Source organism: Clinocottus analis, unplaced genomic scaffold (assembly GCF_023055335.1).
Source record: "Clinocottus analis isolate CAN_PGR_092001 unplaced genomic scaffold, fCliAna1.0.p SCAF_1, whole genome shotgun sequence".
NCBI classification, from domain to species: Eukaryota; Metazoa; Chordata; class Actinopteri; order Perciformes; family Cottidae; genus Clinocottus; species Clinocottus analis.
In genome coordinates, this window is record NW_027175820.1 from 10,624,562 (window position 1) to 10,640,235 (window position 15,674).

The 15,674-nt window shown below is 40.1% G+C and overlaps 3 protein-coding genes across 7 annotated transcripts; 1 reads left to right on the forward strand and 2 right to left on the reverse strand.

Annotated features, from left to right (window-relative positions):
• Positions 1-217: 217 nt before the first annotated feature.
• On the reverse strand, positions 218-5,819 carry LOC137784230 (tRNA (cytosine(34)-C(5))-methyltransferase, mitochondrial-like). The gene is made up of 6 exons (XM_068574747.1): positions 5,622-5,819; positions 3,839-3,942; positions 3,244-3,737; positions 2,140-2,294; positions 1,517-1,635; positions 218-1,047 (listed from the first exon to the last, which is right to left on the reverse strand). Exons 1-6 carry the CDS (start codon positions 5,766-5,768, stop codon positions 708-710), a joined length of 1,359 nt encoding a protein of 452 aa, XP_068430848.1. The 5' UTR covers positions 5,769-5,819; the 3' UTR covers positions 218-707.
• Positions 5,820-6,820: 1,001 nt separating this feature from the next.
• On the reverse strand, positions 6,821-9,745 carry LOC137782865 (ATP synthase F(0) complex subunit C3, mitochondrial-like). 5 transcript variants are annotated; one of them, XM_068572550.1, is made up of 5 exons: positions 9,686-9,745; positions 9,323-9,410; positions 8,449-8,520; positions 7,511-7,710; positions 6,821-7,213 (listed from the first exon to the last, which is right to left on the reverse strand). In XM_068572550.1, exons 1-5 carry the CDS (start codon positions 9,724-9,726, stop codon positions 7,099-7,101), a joined length of 516 nt encoding a protein of 171 aa, XP_068428651.1. In that variant the 5' UTR covers positions 9,727-9,745; the 3' UTR covers positions 6,821-7,098. The 5 variants fall into 5 exon arrangements, with proteins under 5 accessions (XP_068428651.1, XP_068428660.1, XP_068428677.1 ...); XM_068572559.1 differs by having other exon boundaries at positions 9,653-9,712; XM_068572576.1 differs by lacking the exon at positions 9,686-9,745 and adding an exon at positions 9,502-9,615.
• Positions 9,746-12,195: 2,450 nt separating this feature from the next.
• Positions 12,196-15,174, forward strand: rrad (Ras-related associated with diabetes). The gene is made up of 5 exons (XM_068574295.1): positions 12,196-12,261; positions 12,523-12,913; positions 13,551-13,624; positions 13,747-13,951; positions 14,286-15,174. Exons 2-5 carry the CDS (start codon positions 12,541-12,543, stop codon positions 14,561-14,563), a joined length of 930 nt encoding a protein of 309 aa, XP_068430396.1. The 5' UTR covers positions 12,196-12,261; positions 12,523-12,540; the 3' UTR covers positions 14,564-15,174.
• The last annotated feature ends 500 nt before the right edge of the window (positions 15,175-15,674 follow it).

The following is a 15,674-nucleotide window of genomic DNA, read 5'->3' on the forward strand; positions in this document are numbered from 1 at the left end:
AGTATGATTTATGCGATGTCCATGTGTTGACATTTGTAATAGTGCAACGGCACTTTGATGTTTAAAAACAAACCACTAAACATTAGTCATAAGTGTTCAGAGAGAAACTTCTTTTGATGACACAATTCAAGATGCAATAAATATGTAATGCATGCAACGTGATTGGCTTGGATTCTCAATGTCAGTTTCTGCAGTGCTTTTAATGTCATCGCTCATTCTCTGACTAGAAAATAATATTTACACCATAAGTACTCACTCTTAATAGAATGCACTGTCAATTAATTTTATATATTACAATCTCACATTCGGTTTACAGTATGATCAATGTTATACTATGTGGACACAGTTATTAATGTGAAGCACTTAAACAACATGGTTGGTCGATTTTTATCTAATTGTACATCTGCAGTGTCAGTAGTTTCCATCAACAATCAATAAAGATAATAATAAATAATAATACATCAAAAGAGGGTGGACTGGAAAAGCTAAAAGAACACAATTTATCCTGCAATTACTGATTGTTTGGGCCATTTGGGGGCAGCAGAAAAAGCTGTGAACACAAGATCTCAATATCAAATTAGTATGTTTGTCAGTTTGTGTTGCATACCAGGTACTTTACACATACAGGAACAAAGTTCACACAAAGGAAATGTGTGTGTGTTTAGCCATTTGATTCCACATATCTTTTCTGCACAGGAGAATGCACACTATTTCCTTCTTCTAATCCGAGACAAAAACATGGGTCCCCAGGTCTTGCCCGGCTGAGGAAGCACTAAAATGCCGAGTCTGTCGTGGTGATAAGAGGACGAGGAGCCGTTCTGTGGCTGCAGGGACGGCTTGCGAGGCGTCTGTCCATGACCAGGGTGAGCAGTCCTAAATGTAAAGTATGTTGATAACGGAATGGCAATCTCCTCCCACAGGTCTTCGGGTTCGGCCTCAGGACACTCATTCAGCACCGCCTCAACCACGGCACTGTTCTCAAAGCTGGACAAAGTGCAGGTTGAATAGACCACAACGCCCCCCGGACGCACGGCTGACAGAGCAGACCTGTAAAACAGAAGACAAATACTGCACTTAATGACAAGGGGACTTGAGAAGATAATTCCACCTACTTTACACATCAAAGTCTCCTGGGGACTTTTGTGGGAGCTGTGCCACGGCTGATAAATTATCTTGAGTGACCTCACTTGAGTCAGCGTCGGTTAGGTGTGAAGACTACGAGTACGTTTTGACTAATATTTTTTGCAATTGAACCACATGCGATACAGCCTCCAGGGAAATCATAATGTTTTTTTGTTGCTCGGACATTCATATATGTGAAGGTACTGAATTGACCCATAATGTAAACCTTGCCATCCAACGTAATGCAATTGCACTCTCAGAGCACTGTTTTTAATTTAAGTAATGTTCTATATAGTGATATCACATATTATGAGTACTAACGTGTAGGAAGATAGCAGTGTACCACAAGGGTAACACTGAGTAGACACTTTTCTATGTTGGGGTTTGAAATTACCGGAGCAGTTGAGCCTGAAGCGCAGGCAGTCTGGCTCTTTCCTTCAGTCTCTGTTCCCCCTGCTGGCTGCCACAGTACAACCAGCTCCTGTCATTAGAACATGGAGCATCGACTAAGACCTGCGTCACAGAGAGAAAGAAATGGGAGCAATTCAGAGTCGGAGAGCTGAAGAGCGTAATGGCAGCGAGAGACAGGAAGGATCCAAGAAGAAGAGTGAAATAGTCAATGAACGCAACAGCCGACAAAAAGACAAATGCTGGAAGAGGTCTGTAAAGTAAAATAAAGTACGAGTTATATTTTCACCAAACTTTACACCTCAGCTGAAAATCTTCGAAATAAATATGTCCTCTTTGTCACAATACAGCTTGAATGTGAGCAGTCTATTTGCACTCTAATGCTTTTCAGTCTTTGGTCACACTGTGTCTTACTGACCTTTTCAGTCTGCACTTTCCTTCTTTCATATTTGTGTCCATTCTTAGTCACTTTGAGCCCTTTGAAACCTCCCGGGCTCCTCATAGTACCTATTTTGAATAGACTGATTTCCTTGCTTCTGCAGATTTTTCTCGCACTGAAGCAAACTGTATCCACATGCTGACATTAACATGACTCTCACCGCCCCTTACCTTGTCATACGTTCCTGCATCACTTTTCCCAAAAGATCGTCCATCCTGTGCAGACACGACCACTCTGCTGCTGAGCGACTGAGATAAGAAAGACTCCAGTGTTTTGGCCAGCCAGTTCCGTCTGTGAGGGTCTGGTTCATTACAGCAGAGAAGTGCTGGAACACAAGCATGGCAGCATTATTTGTTGACTCATACGAATATTAACTGCAGAAAAAAATATATATCACATACTATAAATATAATTAGAATACATGAAATACATATTTAAGAGCAAAGCTTAAACTTCAAGAAGATATTTTAGCAAAACACGTTCAAGAAAAAAAAAAGGGATCTGCAGTGGACATCCCTTTACCAACAGTCATTCATGAATCCATTTAAATCTTAAGTATAGTCATTAATATGTGTACAAATTAATAATTCAAATATAAATACAACATATATATATATATATATATATATATATATATATATATATATATATACATATATACATACATATATATACATATATACATATATATACATATATACATATATATACATATATATACATATATATATATTTAGATATTTGTAACAGCCTAACGGGAAGCGTTGTCGCAGGCATCTACGTTCCAGCCAGAAGGCTCCACCCACGCGTTAGAGGAGCATCAGGATCAGGTGTGGGACGAGTCTCACCTGATCCTGATCTCCTCATCAGCGAGGCTTATAAAAGGCAGGAGGAGCGGGGGAAGAGAGGAGATGTGACGAGAGAAGGGAGGCTTCTCTTCTCGCCGACGGAGGTGAAACCGGGTAGCGGCCCGGTTGTGATAGAAGTCCGAGACAGAGCTACTTTTTGAGTTCTTTTGTTTGTTTCATTAAAACCATTTAAAACCTCTGGGCCATATATATATATATATATATATATATATATATATATATATATATATATATATATATATATATATATAAAATTGGATGTAACACAAGGTAAGAAGTGTATAGATTAGAGTAACCTTATGTTAACTTCAACTGCACTAAATCCACTTTCTTATACCTCTTTGCATGATGAAAATAAAAATCAAATCAAAGTTTGCAAAGTCATTGAAAAAGTGCTTGTTTTACCTGGGGTGGCACATTGCATTATGGCTATGGATTTGCCCCCGGGGGCAGAACACAGATCCAAAACCCTCTCCCCATCTCTGACTTTCAAAGCCAGCACTGGAAGCAGGGAGGCGGCATTCAGGAGGTAGTACTGCTTCAGCTGGCCCGGCCTGTGAGCCTGAGAAGGGAACCGCACTGGACGTGGATGGATGTAACACTGTAGCGTAGGATGGGACAAGCTGCGCGACGGCTCTGACTGAAGGTCTTGGCCGAGCGCATGAGAGGGGCTGTCCGGTTGGAGATGCGAGTCATGAGGAGGGCACTTGGAGAGATAGTCGGGACGCAACAGAGAGTCTTTTACTGCTTGGTATTTGGACTGTAACAGTGTTGAGGGGCCGTTACAAAGCAATGTGGAAAAGCCCTGTGATTGGAGGACCTGTGTGACGCCTGTCAGAGCGCTGAAGCGGTTGAGCATGACCCCATACTGCCAAGAGGGAGGGTCCAGAAGCACTGCTCTGCAGGAGAAAAGCAACCCTGATGAAGGATACATAAAAACCATATCTGTGTGCATGCTGCAATAACTATTTTAGACAAATAAATAATTAAATAGATTAACCTTGTAGATGCCCACAAGTCTCCAAGCTCCTGACTGTACTGCTGGTCAAAGCAGTACAGTACCGACTGACATGAAGATCGTACTTTTCTGCACCTTTTTGTTACCTGTTACAAACAGACATTAGAGAAAATGTTAGTGATAATGTTATCTGGAGATGAATCCGAGAGAGGCACAAAATTAGGCAGCATCCTTATAGTGAACTCTTACAGCACTCTAGCTAGTTTAAATGGGACATGCGGCCAAAGTTAGTATTTTGTAAAACTCGCTTGGACCAAAATATCAAAAGGACACATTAAATAACCAAATAAAAAAAATGTATAAATGTTGAAAAAATCAATAACATCCTCATATTCTAGTTTCCCGTTTTACTGATCGTACTGTTACAAAACCACTGGAGGAGCAAGATGTGCAATCAAGTTCAATTTGGACCGTTCCTTCATGTTCCTGAACACAGGCTGTGAAAAGCTGATGTCTTGTGTCTTGTACACTGGCTACCTCTGGTGGAGATACAGTGCAAACTCTGTCCTGTTATGACCACACTCAGGTATGTATCTTTTACTTGAAGCGTGAGTGACTAAATGTACACGAGGGCTCCATAATCCACACAAGATTATCTGACATTTGCATCTGGTCTAAAAGAAAGTCAGTTAGGTCGTAGTTTTCATTCAACACAGCATAACTAAGTTAATAACATCAACATTACCTCACAATAGGTACGCTGCTTTCCTCCCTGTACCTTGTTAAACACTTGTGGCCACACTTTCCCTAAAAACTGGGGTTATTCAAGCACAACAGAACTCAATTTGCTTGAAGAGTGGGGCATTAGTAAACTAGCTAATCTTTATGAATTCAACAGACAAAAAAACAAACAATATGTATGATGAATAATGCTAGTTACTATGAGCGCACAAATCCATTGTTTGACATTTAATCATTTGATATAATATAAAATAATGCAGACAATGTGCAGCGATAAAACAAAGTCACTAAATGAATTTAGTGTAATGTCAGTTTACTGTACAAAAAGGGATTATAAGAAGATGTATTTATATTGTAGGAGTTAAATTATGGAACAACCCTAACAATGTAAGAATGGTCAACTTATTTTTGGTTTCCAAAAGAATTGCTGAAAACTATTTTTGGTAGCACTTTATAATAAGTGCACACTATTGTTCATAATAAAGCATGAATAAACAATAAATTCATCATTTATAAAGCATTATTCCAACATGCATACTCATAAAGTAACTTCTTCATGAACACGGTCATGCATGTTTCATTCTTGATAAATAAGCTTGGGTTTCATACTTTATAATTGACGGACCTGTGTGTAAATGAAGTATTCAGGACGTATAGATGAGTAATAAGATCATTTGTAAAGTGTAACTATTGAATTAATGAGCAGTAACTACTGAATTCATCATGGCATGTATTAATGCTTTGTAAGGCATAACTAGTCTACACTTTAGATTAGGTCACAGAACATGCTTAACTAATACTTAACTAACAAGTATTAACTACTGAATTAACGAGTAGTAATTAACTGAAGCGCCCGAGTTTATGAAAGTAATATCCAGTATAAGCATTATGCTTCTTCCTATAACCTTTCAGTCTTTCTTTTTTGTATATTAAATTGTGGCTTTACTTATTGTATCGCATGTAACGAGTGACTGAATAAAACACATTCCACTACAACAGCGGGACCTGTGGCGGGACGTGGCTGACGAAAACTGTCAAAACCAAACAAAGACACAACGAGTGTTCACGGTCCGTGTGCGTGTACCTGCTCGTCCAGAGCTCCTGTCCGCTCCTCCGGCTGTAAAACCTCCTCGGGACCCGAGTGACAGTGAACCGCCCACGACCCCCACGTAGGGGCCAAGCTCCTCCAGGCGCTGGACGACTGACGCGTTGAGATCCGATATTTAGACATGCTTCATTTGACCGACTCATTGATATGTCCGAATGTATTTCCCCGACTGTTGTGACTCGGGGCATGCGTACGCTCATCAAAACAGTCCTCCCTCAACACTGACTGTCTTTCTGTAGTTCCACGTGTCAGACTGCAGCGTTCCCCTTTTAGGTAGGTCGTGCTGCTTGGTGTATGATAATAGTAGTACGCTGTTATTAATATTTTGTATAGTATTCCCTCATTAGTCCCACGGTGAGGCAATGCATGTTCTGCATTTGAACGCATCTTTAGTAATTAAGGAGCAGTAGGCACCCATTCTTTGTAAATGCATATTTAAAATCACTGTATTCAAGAGGTGCTTACTGGAAAGGAAAAATAACAAAAAGTAATGTTGCTAATTTGGGAGCTTGGTTCTCCTAAAACGTTATTCCTCCGGTTATTTAGTAACTTTCTTACAAACGTAAATGTTCAGACATTGTGGCCATTTGTGTCTAACCTTTGATTCTTCCATCTTGAGTTTTTCTCTCACCATTGGAGTCATGCATAACTTTGGCTGAATTGCATTGCTTTTCCGATAAACATGACATTTTGGCGGCAGCCTCTGAAGTTCTGCTTGAACAGATGGCTGTTCAGAAGAGGAAGCAGGCATAGGTTTGCTCCCACGTTATACGCTATTCAGCAAAATTGTAGGACGCTGCAATAAAGACTCATACTGTAAACACTGACATTGTTCTGGCTGAGGCCACATTTAGGAAGATTAAGCCACAGGACATGTGGGTTTTCCAGACACCAGCTTCAGCACTGGTGTTCATTATGTGGTCAAGTAGCTGGATCTAAGCACCTGTCACACTCCCATTTATTTTGCACACACTTACAAGATGAGACAGTCTCAGCATTTGCTAGAAGGACAATTGCATGAAACTAGAGAAACCCACTAAGTGCATCACCCATCAGGTCAATGTCTGGAGCAGAGCTTAACTTTAACACCTAAAATCTACATAACTGACATATACCTCAATTATAGCTGTATAATTAACCCCACTACCATTTACAAAAGCAGAAAAACACACACGATGAATTGAACATTTTACTTCCGTCATTGGTTGCATGTTTAACAAAACATTTTATTAAATATACAGTATAATGGCAAAATTATTAGATGAAATAGTTTGGGTCTGCCAGAGTTGTTCTTTTACATCAGTGAGTTCACAATCATTAGTTTTAGGAAACGCCAACGAACACGCATGGGAAAACACGATAAGCTGACATTATCGTATCATTCAAGGACATCTCAAACAGCTAATTCTTATTAACATTGCGATGTATCCTTTGCAACAAATGCCAAACTGATTTACATGGCAAACAGAATAAGGAATGCAACCATCAGACAGAAAAGACCCATAGCTTCAGAGAGAGCGAAGCCCAAGATGGCGTAAGAGAACAGCTGCTGCTTCAGAGAGGGGTTCCTGTTGAAAGAGAGGGAGGCACAAATTTAAGGCACAAAGTGTTAAAAATACATCTGGCACAGCATTTCAGTGAGAAGACAATCCCAGTGTCTTCCAAGCACCCAATATGTGGTACAAAATAATTCTATCAATGATTCTCTACAATGTTAAATAGATTTTTATAATCTAAATCGTTAATTAATACATGTTTTTATCATGTAAACATTTGGAAAGTACATCTCAGAGTTTCATGAATATTACTAGACCGTCTAGTCAGTCCATAAAGATGTCCTAAGATAAGAGACACATTTAATTTACCTGGCATATCCGATAATAAGGCTACCGAACACTGTTCCAATTCCAGCACCAGATCCTGCCACTCCCACTGTGGCAGCTCCTGCTCCAATGAACTTTGCAGCAGTGTCGATATCACGGATCACAGCACTAGTCTGAAAACCCCGCACTGCCACCTGCTGCTGGGAGGCTGCAATGCTCTGTGGTGCCAGGAGTGAAGCAGACTGAAACACAAAAATAAGTGAGTTGAGCGGCACGTAACTTTTCCCTGCAATATGTGAAAGCTCACTGATATTTTCGAGGCTTTTCTTTCAAGAAAACAACTACAGAAGTTTGCAAGTATTGCTGCGTAATGTCAGCCACTTTTGTTAGCTCATTACCTGCTGGTGTTTGCAGGTTGCACCTGCTTTAATAATCTGAAATAGTAAACATGCTCAGCCAAATTACGTACTTGATTTAAGTTTTCCAAAAACTCCCGTGAAACTAAGTGCAGCTTTAAAAAAGATAAAGGAAATGTTGCACACTGATGCAGAATTGGCATTGCATTGGTTACAATGGTAGCAACCTATATGCAGCTAGTGTTAGCCACAACGGATATAAAGTTGACTTTTGATGCAAATGTCAATATTGCTTTTGTTGATTAAAAAACAGTTATTCTTCAATAGCGAACTGGACATGCTACATTATGCTTCTGATACCATCACCTCACCAGTCTGTTGTACTTGTTAACCTGTCCGCGTACATTTTTACATAAACAGTGTTTATAATATGCAGCCTTGCATCTTGAGTGCTGTAATAGCTATGTGTAAGAAAAATAAAAGATAAATCAAGTGTGTGAGAAACATGGTAATGGGAATATTAAAGGAGGGTGATGCAGTTGTGAAAGCTTCAGAGTGCCCTTCCTCTGTGAACACTTTAAGTCAATACATCAATTATAATTTTGAGCACAAATAGCTGCCTACCTCGGCTTTCCTGGCGTCGGTAACTACTGCTGCAGAGAGTGGTCTGTACAGTACCCGAGATCCTGCACGGATCTGTATGAAGAAAAGACGGACATTGAGCGGACAGTCGTGCACTGATAAGATGCTTTACCAGATTATTATGTTGACATCCGTCTATATATTTTTGAACTTGTTGAGAATTCACAACCTGTTGTCATTTACTCAGTTAAAGTCAGCAATACAACATTAAACTCTCCATTACAAGTAAAGGTCCTGCATTCAAATGTTCACTGAAGTAAAAGTACTAATAATGTAAAGTGGCAACTGGCAGTGTTAAAAATCCTATTATTGGATCATAATTGCCATAGTTATGTGCAAGCAGTACTTGAATGTTGTTGGTCATGGTTACTTAGTTTAATCTATTTAATCTGCTACAATGGATCACATTCTGGAAACAAATACTTTGTTGTATGTATTATCTTAAGTTGAAAAGTAATGCCGTTTTTTAATCAAATAAGTACAACTCCCAACATTGACCCATTATAGCCCATGTTCAACTAGAACTGCTTCTCAAGTAACACAATGACATCCTTGGATTCATATTAGCTCAAGGTGCAACAACACCCCGCGAGGCTGAGCTCAGCTTGGTCGTGTTGAAAACAAGTTCGTCCTTGCCGGTGTGAACACTGACTGTGAGCTGACTTTAGCAGAGGGTCAAACACGGCCTCGCAGCTCCAAGCTAGCGCTAGCAAGCAGAGTTCAGACGGCTGGTAGTTTTACCCTGAATGCCACGCGACTGGCAGTGGCTTTTTGCACACAGCCACGAGTATTAAACACACGGGGAGAATGCAAAAAGAGCTTGTTTACCTCCATTCATTCAAGCGGACTTACTCACCAGAGAGGGCGTGGAGACGAATTTAGCGCAGGCATACATGACGAGGGACGTCGTGGTCAGGTCAACGAAGGAGCTGGCGTGGAGTAGTCTGAAACAGACACATTAAGGACATTAACATCTGTATCTAGTGTGCTGCGTGAGAAAGTACATGGTGTACAAAGTGGAATACACACACACACAGAAGTAAGGTCAAGATTAGCTGCAAACCGAACAATGTCACTAAAACACAATGCAGGCTTTAAAATCAGAAGAGCTGCGCAGTGCTGCAGTTGGTAGAGCTGCAGAGATATAAAGCTGGACGTGAGCGTCGCGTTTAAATGCTTAACTCACACAACTCGAGACACAGAGGAGGTTAGCTCTCACCGGCTTGAAGTAGAGGTCGAAGACACGAGAAACACGCGCATGCGCAACGTCACGTTGAGGGTCGTCTTCCGGTTTCCTGATACCGTCGACTAAGGACACACTCGACCAATGCAGATGCGCGCTCGTAATAGTACAGCGTGTTTAAATGCCTTTTCAATTAAGTAAACCAGGACTGTCCACAGCATACAGAAGTTGTTTACTGCCTGCAAAGACATGTTTTATTCACCAGCAGATCAACACAAACAGCTCATTGTTAATACCCCCTAAGGACCATTTGAACACCATAGTGTGGTACATATACCCTCAAATAATGTATTTAAATCCAGTATACCACAACGACCCCAAACCATCCAAATGTTGAGTCAATATGTTTGGCAACGTCCCAACAAATATTGTTGTGTGTCAGCTGTACAAAGGTAATTTACAGTCAGTAACTATTTGATAATATATAATTAAAAATGTAAATCTGATATTGGCCATTACTATCGCAGTAATGGCCAATACTATCCCAAGTACTTGGGAGTACTATCCCAAGTACATTGGTGTATGGCAGATACATAATGGGGCACTTGAGTATAGGATAGAGAAATGATCAAGGTTGAAGGTTAATTCGAAACAATGTCAGCAAGGCATACTTTTTTCCATGAGATAACAATGAAGATTTTTCAACTGTAAAAACACTACCACATATTGATATCAGTATCATCCCGAAAATAAGATTATGCTATGATGCAAATTATCGTATAAAAATGATCGTCTATCGTGGCCAGAGATGGCTTTTAAGAACATTTTACAATGAGAATAATATAAAATATATCAGCAGCCATAGTCCTTGGCTGTCACATCCAGTTATATCTAGCAATATATACATGTGCTGGACATGTTTATTTTACAAATGAAACACCAAAGATAATAAAGGTTACTCAGATGTTGCAGGAACAGCTCAGATTGAAGGAAGACCATGTGATCAACCACACTGAATAAACCCATTCAAACATGTATTTCATGTCTTCTCATAATTCCATCTTTTAAAACAAGTATATCCGCAAGAGAAGTAATACCATCATCCTGAAGGTGTGTATTCACAATCCTCACACAGTGTATATTTACAAAAGCATTTTGTACGAGCTGTCACTTGGAATCCGTTCACACAATCCTTAAATCTGTTGTTTTATGTGGATACAAATGGAAATCAGTATCTCGATCCTGAGGAAGAATAGCTACCCAAATACAGAATAAAATAACACTCAGCGATTATCAAAACATTTTATTTTAGTTAAATTGAAAGATGTCAAGACATAAAAAGCAAAAATGCTTCATCAATTTGCATTCATTCCAAATTTGCATATGGGTTGGATTTTGGGGGAAAAACAAGTCAAATCTGACATATTCTGACACAAATATTAACATAGAATAGAATTAATACCTATATAAAAATATGTTTTTGTTTCTTATTGATTTTTCGTATCTACTTCTTAGAGGGACCAAGCAGAAAATACATGTTCTACATGAGTTTAAAAGGTTCAACTGTAGTGTAAGACCTAACACCACAAGAGGGCAGAAACACACTATGCCGAGTCTTTGACGCTTGGAAAAATTACCTTAATCGTAGACAAGAAAATATCTGAAAAAAAGATGATGGATACAATACACATGAAATGAAAACTAAAAAGGAAACGGATCTTGACAGAATATTCGAGTTATTCACCTAAGGCTTGGATCAACAAAACCAAACGTTGCTGTTATAGATCAGGCCAATCAGCTTCGGAGATTTGGAACATACTCATGCACAGCTTGTTTTTTTTTTTCTTGCAGCTTTAATTTTCTTTCATTTTTCAGATATAACGTAGTGGGTGGAAAGCTGGGCATGAATAATACATGCCTCCGTGTTGTAAAATGTGTATTATGTGCTCATTGAAGATGCTTTTTTTTTTTTTTGTTGCTTATATGCACAAAAGTCCTATTTACGTGTGAGTTTAGCACACGGCTATCACACCAATGCCAAACGTTTCGCATCTTACACGTGCACTCTCCCACATTACATTAAATTCCCATGATGCGGTATTTGTAGCGTTGACCTCCACCTTGCAGCGACCGTGAGGCTCTGAAACAAATGATATACTGAGCAAGACAAGATGACATAATTTACATAAAAGCCTCATTGCGTCCTACACATTAACGTCTTGCATCATGTGGATATCCGTCCACCGTCTCTAAATTTATCTCGCTAATGAACATTAAATATTCATATCACTCCTGCTTTAAGTGGGCTTTTCCTCTTCAAGGATTCATCTCTGGCCGCCCCCTCAGAGGTAAGCTCTCCATTTGGCGATGCGGAAGGGAGATTCCTCAGCTCTTCCAGTCATACACCCCCTCCTTTGTATGATGGTGCTGTTACGCACCACTATAATAAACGGAGACGTGATTTTCTGGGGCGAATCCCTGCCGACGTCACTCCCAGACCTATATAAATATCCCGAGCAGCGCCTCTCATCAGACTCAAACAAAACCTCTTTTTCGGCTACAACTCTTCAAACCAAGGATTATTGGATTTCCCTCACTGGCTTTAAATACAAGTAAGTATATTTAAATCCTATGATACATGTAAACTTTTGTTTGATGTGTTTTATGTTTAGTGGTTGAGTTAAGTAACGTGGTCAAGTCCAAATTTCAGAAATACACGATTTAATAATGTCTTAATTATTGGCTACACAGACAAATATCTGTTTTAATTTTACAACACGACTTAAACGTCTGGCATTATCCTTCACTATTTCTCTATATCGATTTAAAAAAACATAAGAGCGAAGATTTACGCACGCCACTCTTATCCACAGATCCCCCGTAATAGCACAATGACTTTGAACAAAGGAGACAAATTGCGGAACATGGACAGGAGAAGAGGAAGCATGCCGTTCCCCATGAATCTACCGAACCTACACCGGAGAAGCATGCCCGTGGACGACCGGGACCTGCGCGCCACTATGCCACAGACCGGGCAGACCGACGAGCTGTCCAACCTCCTGCGCTGCACGTCCTACTCCCCCAACGAGCAGCACCGCGGCAGCTGCGCGTCGGACTCCTCCGACTCGGTCATCTCCACCGGCAGCGAAGCGGAGTCCCCGGTGTACAAGGTGGTTCTCCTCGGCGAGCACGGCGTCGGCAAGTCGAGCCTGGCGCGCGTCTTTGGAGGAGTTGAGGATGCTGGTCACGACTGGGATGAAGCAGGTAAATGTGATGCTGACATTGAGTCATGAACCCTTTTGCAACCTCACCACCAGGACACCCCCTTTTGTCTTTGGAGATATATTTAGGACTGTCGAAGGTGAATTAAATCAGCATAAAACTGAACAACAGATATAACAATGTTTGGAGATGCAATGTTTAATGAATTAATTTTCTAAAATATTAAGATTCAAATCTTTGGAGGCCACTTTCTATTTTTTTTTAAAATAATTAGACCCCTCTTTTTAATAATATAAAATCTAACTCTAATTCAGAATTATGTATGAGAACAGTCATGAAGTTTAGTTGATGGATCAGAAAAAAACAACTTTTTGCATGCAAAAGACAGTGCATGCGTTCAGTATTGCTATTTCCATCTCGCGAGGCACCAGCCCTGCCCTCAGTATAGTAGAGCTGTCAGAATCACATCCAATAGCATAATGTGATGGAAAGATATCAAAGGCTGGTGATGGCTTGATCACAGGCTGAGATCAACTTTATGTTTCAATGCGAAGCCTACAAAAGAAAAATTGTGCTCACATCAGAGTGAAGAAAATTAGCACCAAACATGTATTTTTATATATGATGTGTTTTCCCCTCTCTGTCAGTGTGTATAATATTTCATTGTTTTCTTCCTCAGGAAACACTTATGACAGATCTATCGTGGTAGACGAAGAAGAGTCTTCCATTGTGTTGTATGACATCTGGGAACAGGTGAGTTATATATTATCTAAGCAATGTTTGCTCCATTTATTATGATTCATTGATATTACTTCAGGAAAAGATGAGATCAGTTATGTTTGATGCTAAACCTGGGATGTGTTTCTCTCATGAAGGATAACAGCCAGTGGCTGCAGGATCAGTGCATGCGGATGGGAGACGCCTACATCATCGTGTATTCAGTGACAGACAAATCAAGCTTTGAGAAGGCGTCAGAGCTGCGTATTCAGCTCCGCCGGGCCAGGCAGTCAGAGAACATTCCCATAATCCTCGTGGGCAACAAGAGTGACCTGGTGCGGTCCAGAGAGGTGTCTGTAGATGGTAAGTCACAATGGTTAACTAACCTTTAAACCTAAAATGTGCCACATAAGTGTGATGTGTTAAGATTATATAACTTTTGAGTTCTAAAAATGTTTTTTCTGATACAATCTGACTGGTCGGGCTAAACTGGCTGTAGTTCAGCAGCCCGCATGTTTCACTTGACTGCTCAGCTTCAGGCCAGGCCTACTTTCAAATATCCATGAAACTAAAGCCAAAGTTTGGAAACTGTTATCACTCTAGGGTCCCATTTTCCCCTTTAAGCCTTACTCTACTTGAGCTCCTACCCTAATGTGCATCTACTCAAAGTTGTTCCTCCATGTGTTCTTTATTGCAGAGGGAAGCGCCTGCGCAGTGGTATTTGATTGCAAGTTCATCGAGACGTCTGCGTCGCTGCACCACAATGTGCATGACCTCTTCGAGGGCATCGTCAGACAGATCCGCTTGAGGAAAGACAGCAAGGAGGAGAACGCACGACGCATGGCCAACTGCAGACGAAGAGAGAGCATCGGCAAGAAGGCCAAGCGGTTTCTGGGCCGCATGGTTGCGCGCAAGAACAAGAAAATGGCTTTTAGGCAGAAGTCAAAGTCTTGCCATGACCTAACGGTTCTCTGAGGAGCAGATGGGACAGACAGACATTGTTTCTTTGGCCTCTGAAGACCAGATGCTGTGTGTGTTTTAACACTAACCCTAAAGGACTAATAGAGCTGTACAGAAATATATTTTTACTTTTTAGACACCAACCAAATGCAAAGAGCAGACTTAATGAATACAAATGACACTATTCAAGTCGTATCATGATAATGGTAATAACCTGCATGATGCTTTGCAAATGTTTATCTTATTTTGTTATTATTTCTGTCTGCCTTAAACATGTTGCTGTGTATGTATGAAAAATCCACACAGGCTTTTGTCATGAGTTGCACAGATTGCCTTGCTGTTGGGTTATTGTTGTTCTCCTTTTGGAGGAGATAGATGTAAATACTTTAACATGAATGATGCTGAATGCAACATACATCTCATTATCTCAAAGACATGGTAAAGAATCATAATACTTGGCCCTCATAGTCATATTTACTTGAAAAGTGGTACGCAGGTTCGTGCCTCGGCCAAGTTATTGACGACTAGTAAAATATATGAGAAAATTGTTTTTATGTTATTCCATAACATTGAATTCAGGATGTGAATGTATGAGTAAAGCAATAAGTTATATACGTCTTGTTAACCGTGACATTGTTTGGAAATACTTTGTTTACGTTGATTTCCTTTTTCAATAAAAATAAAAAATCCAAAGATAAAATCTTCTGTGTCATTATTCCTTAATCAAAGTCTTCAGCAGACTGCAACACAAAAAGAGGGAGATGTTGGTCAGGCGATTTACATCCTCATGAATATTTATTTGATCGTATCAGTGGAATGGAACCTCACTGGCCATTGGTTTTCACAGGAAGGAAACAAGGCAGTTAAGCATCTTTATCTGAAGGTGTTAACCATTAATCCACCGAAGGAGTACAAGTGTGCACTTTTTCCACTCAATTTAAACTCCTCACACACCTCTCAGAGGGAACACACATAACATTTGGACAAGGTAAGACACATCACCTTTTATCTGAAATATGAAGAGAATTAAATACGTTTTGCCACTTACTCTTTTGTTTTGCCAGCTTAATCATTTCCATCACCTTCAGTTGTTGAGCTACAGTATATCCAAAGTCTGTTGTAATAC

Excerpts from the sequence above, each read along its gene's own strand:
- LOC137782865 (XM_068572550.1), bottom strand. The coding sequence starts at position 9,726 with ATGCGCGTGTTTCTCGTGTCTTCGACCTCTACTTCAAGCCG. Across the intron at positions 7,711-8,448 it reads CCGACGCCAGGAAAGCCGAG|TCTGCTTCACTCCTGGCACC; the intron begins GTAGGCAGCTAT and ends TTTGTGTTTCAG. Across the intron at positions 7,214-7,510 it reads CTTATTATCGGATATGCCAG|GAACCCCTCTCTGAAGCAGC; the intron begins GTAAATTAAATG and ends CTCTTTCAACAG.
- LOC137784230 (XM_068574747.1), bottom strand. The coding sequence starts at position 5,768 with ATGTCTAAATATCGGATCTCAACGCGTCAGTCGTCCAGCGCCTGGAGG. Across the intron at positions 3,943-5,621 it reads CAGGAGCTCTGGACGAGCAG|GTAACAAAAAGGTGCAGAAA; the intron begins GTACACGCACAC and ends TGTTTGTAACAG. Across the intron at positions 1,636-2,139 it reads ATGCAGGAACGTATGACAAG|GTCTTAGTCGATGCTCCATG; the intron begins GTAAGGGGCGGT and ends TCTGTGACGCAG.
- rrad (XM_068574295.1), top strand. The coding sequence starts at position 12,541 with ATGACTTTGAACAAAGGAGACAAATTGCGGAACATGGACAGGAGAAGA. Across the intron at positions 13,625-13,746 it reads TGTATGACATCTGGGAACAG|GATAACAGCCAGTGGCTGCA; the intron begins GTGAGTTATATA and ends TCTCTCATGAAG. Across the intron at positions 13,952-14,285 it reads CAGAGAGGTGTCTGTAGATG|AGGGAAGCGCCTGCGCAGTG; the intron begins GTAAGTCACAAT and ends TCTTTATTGCAG.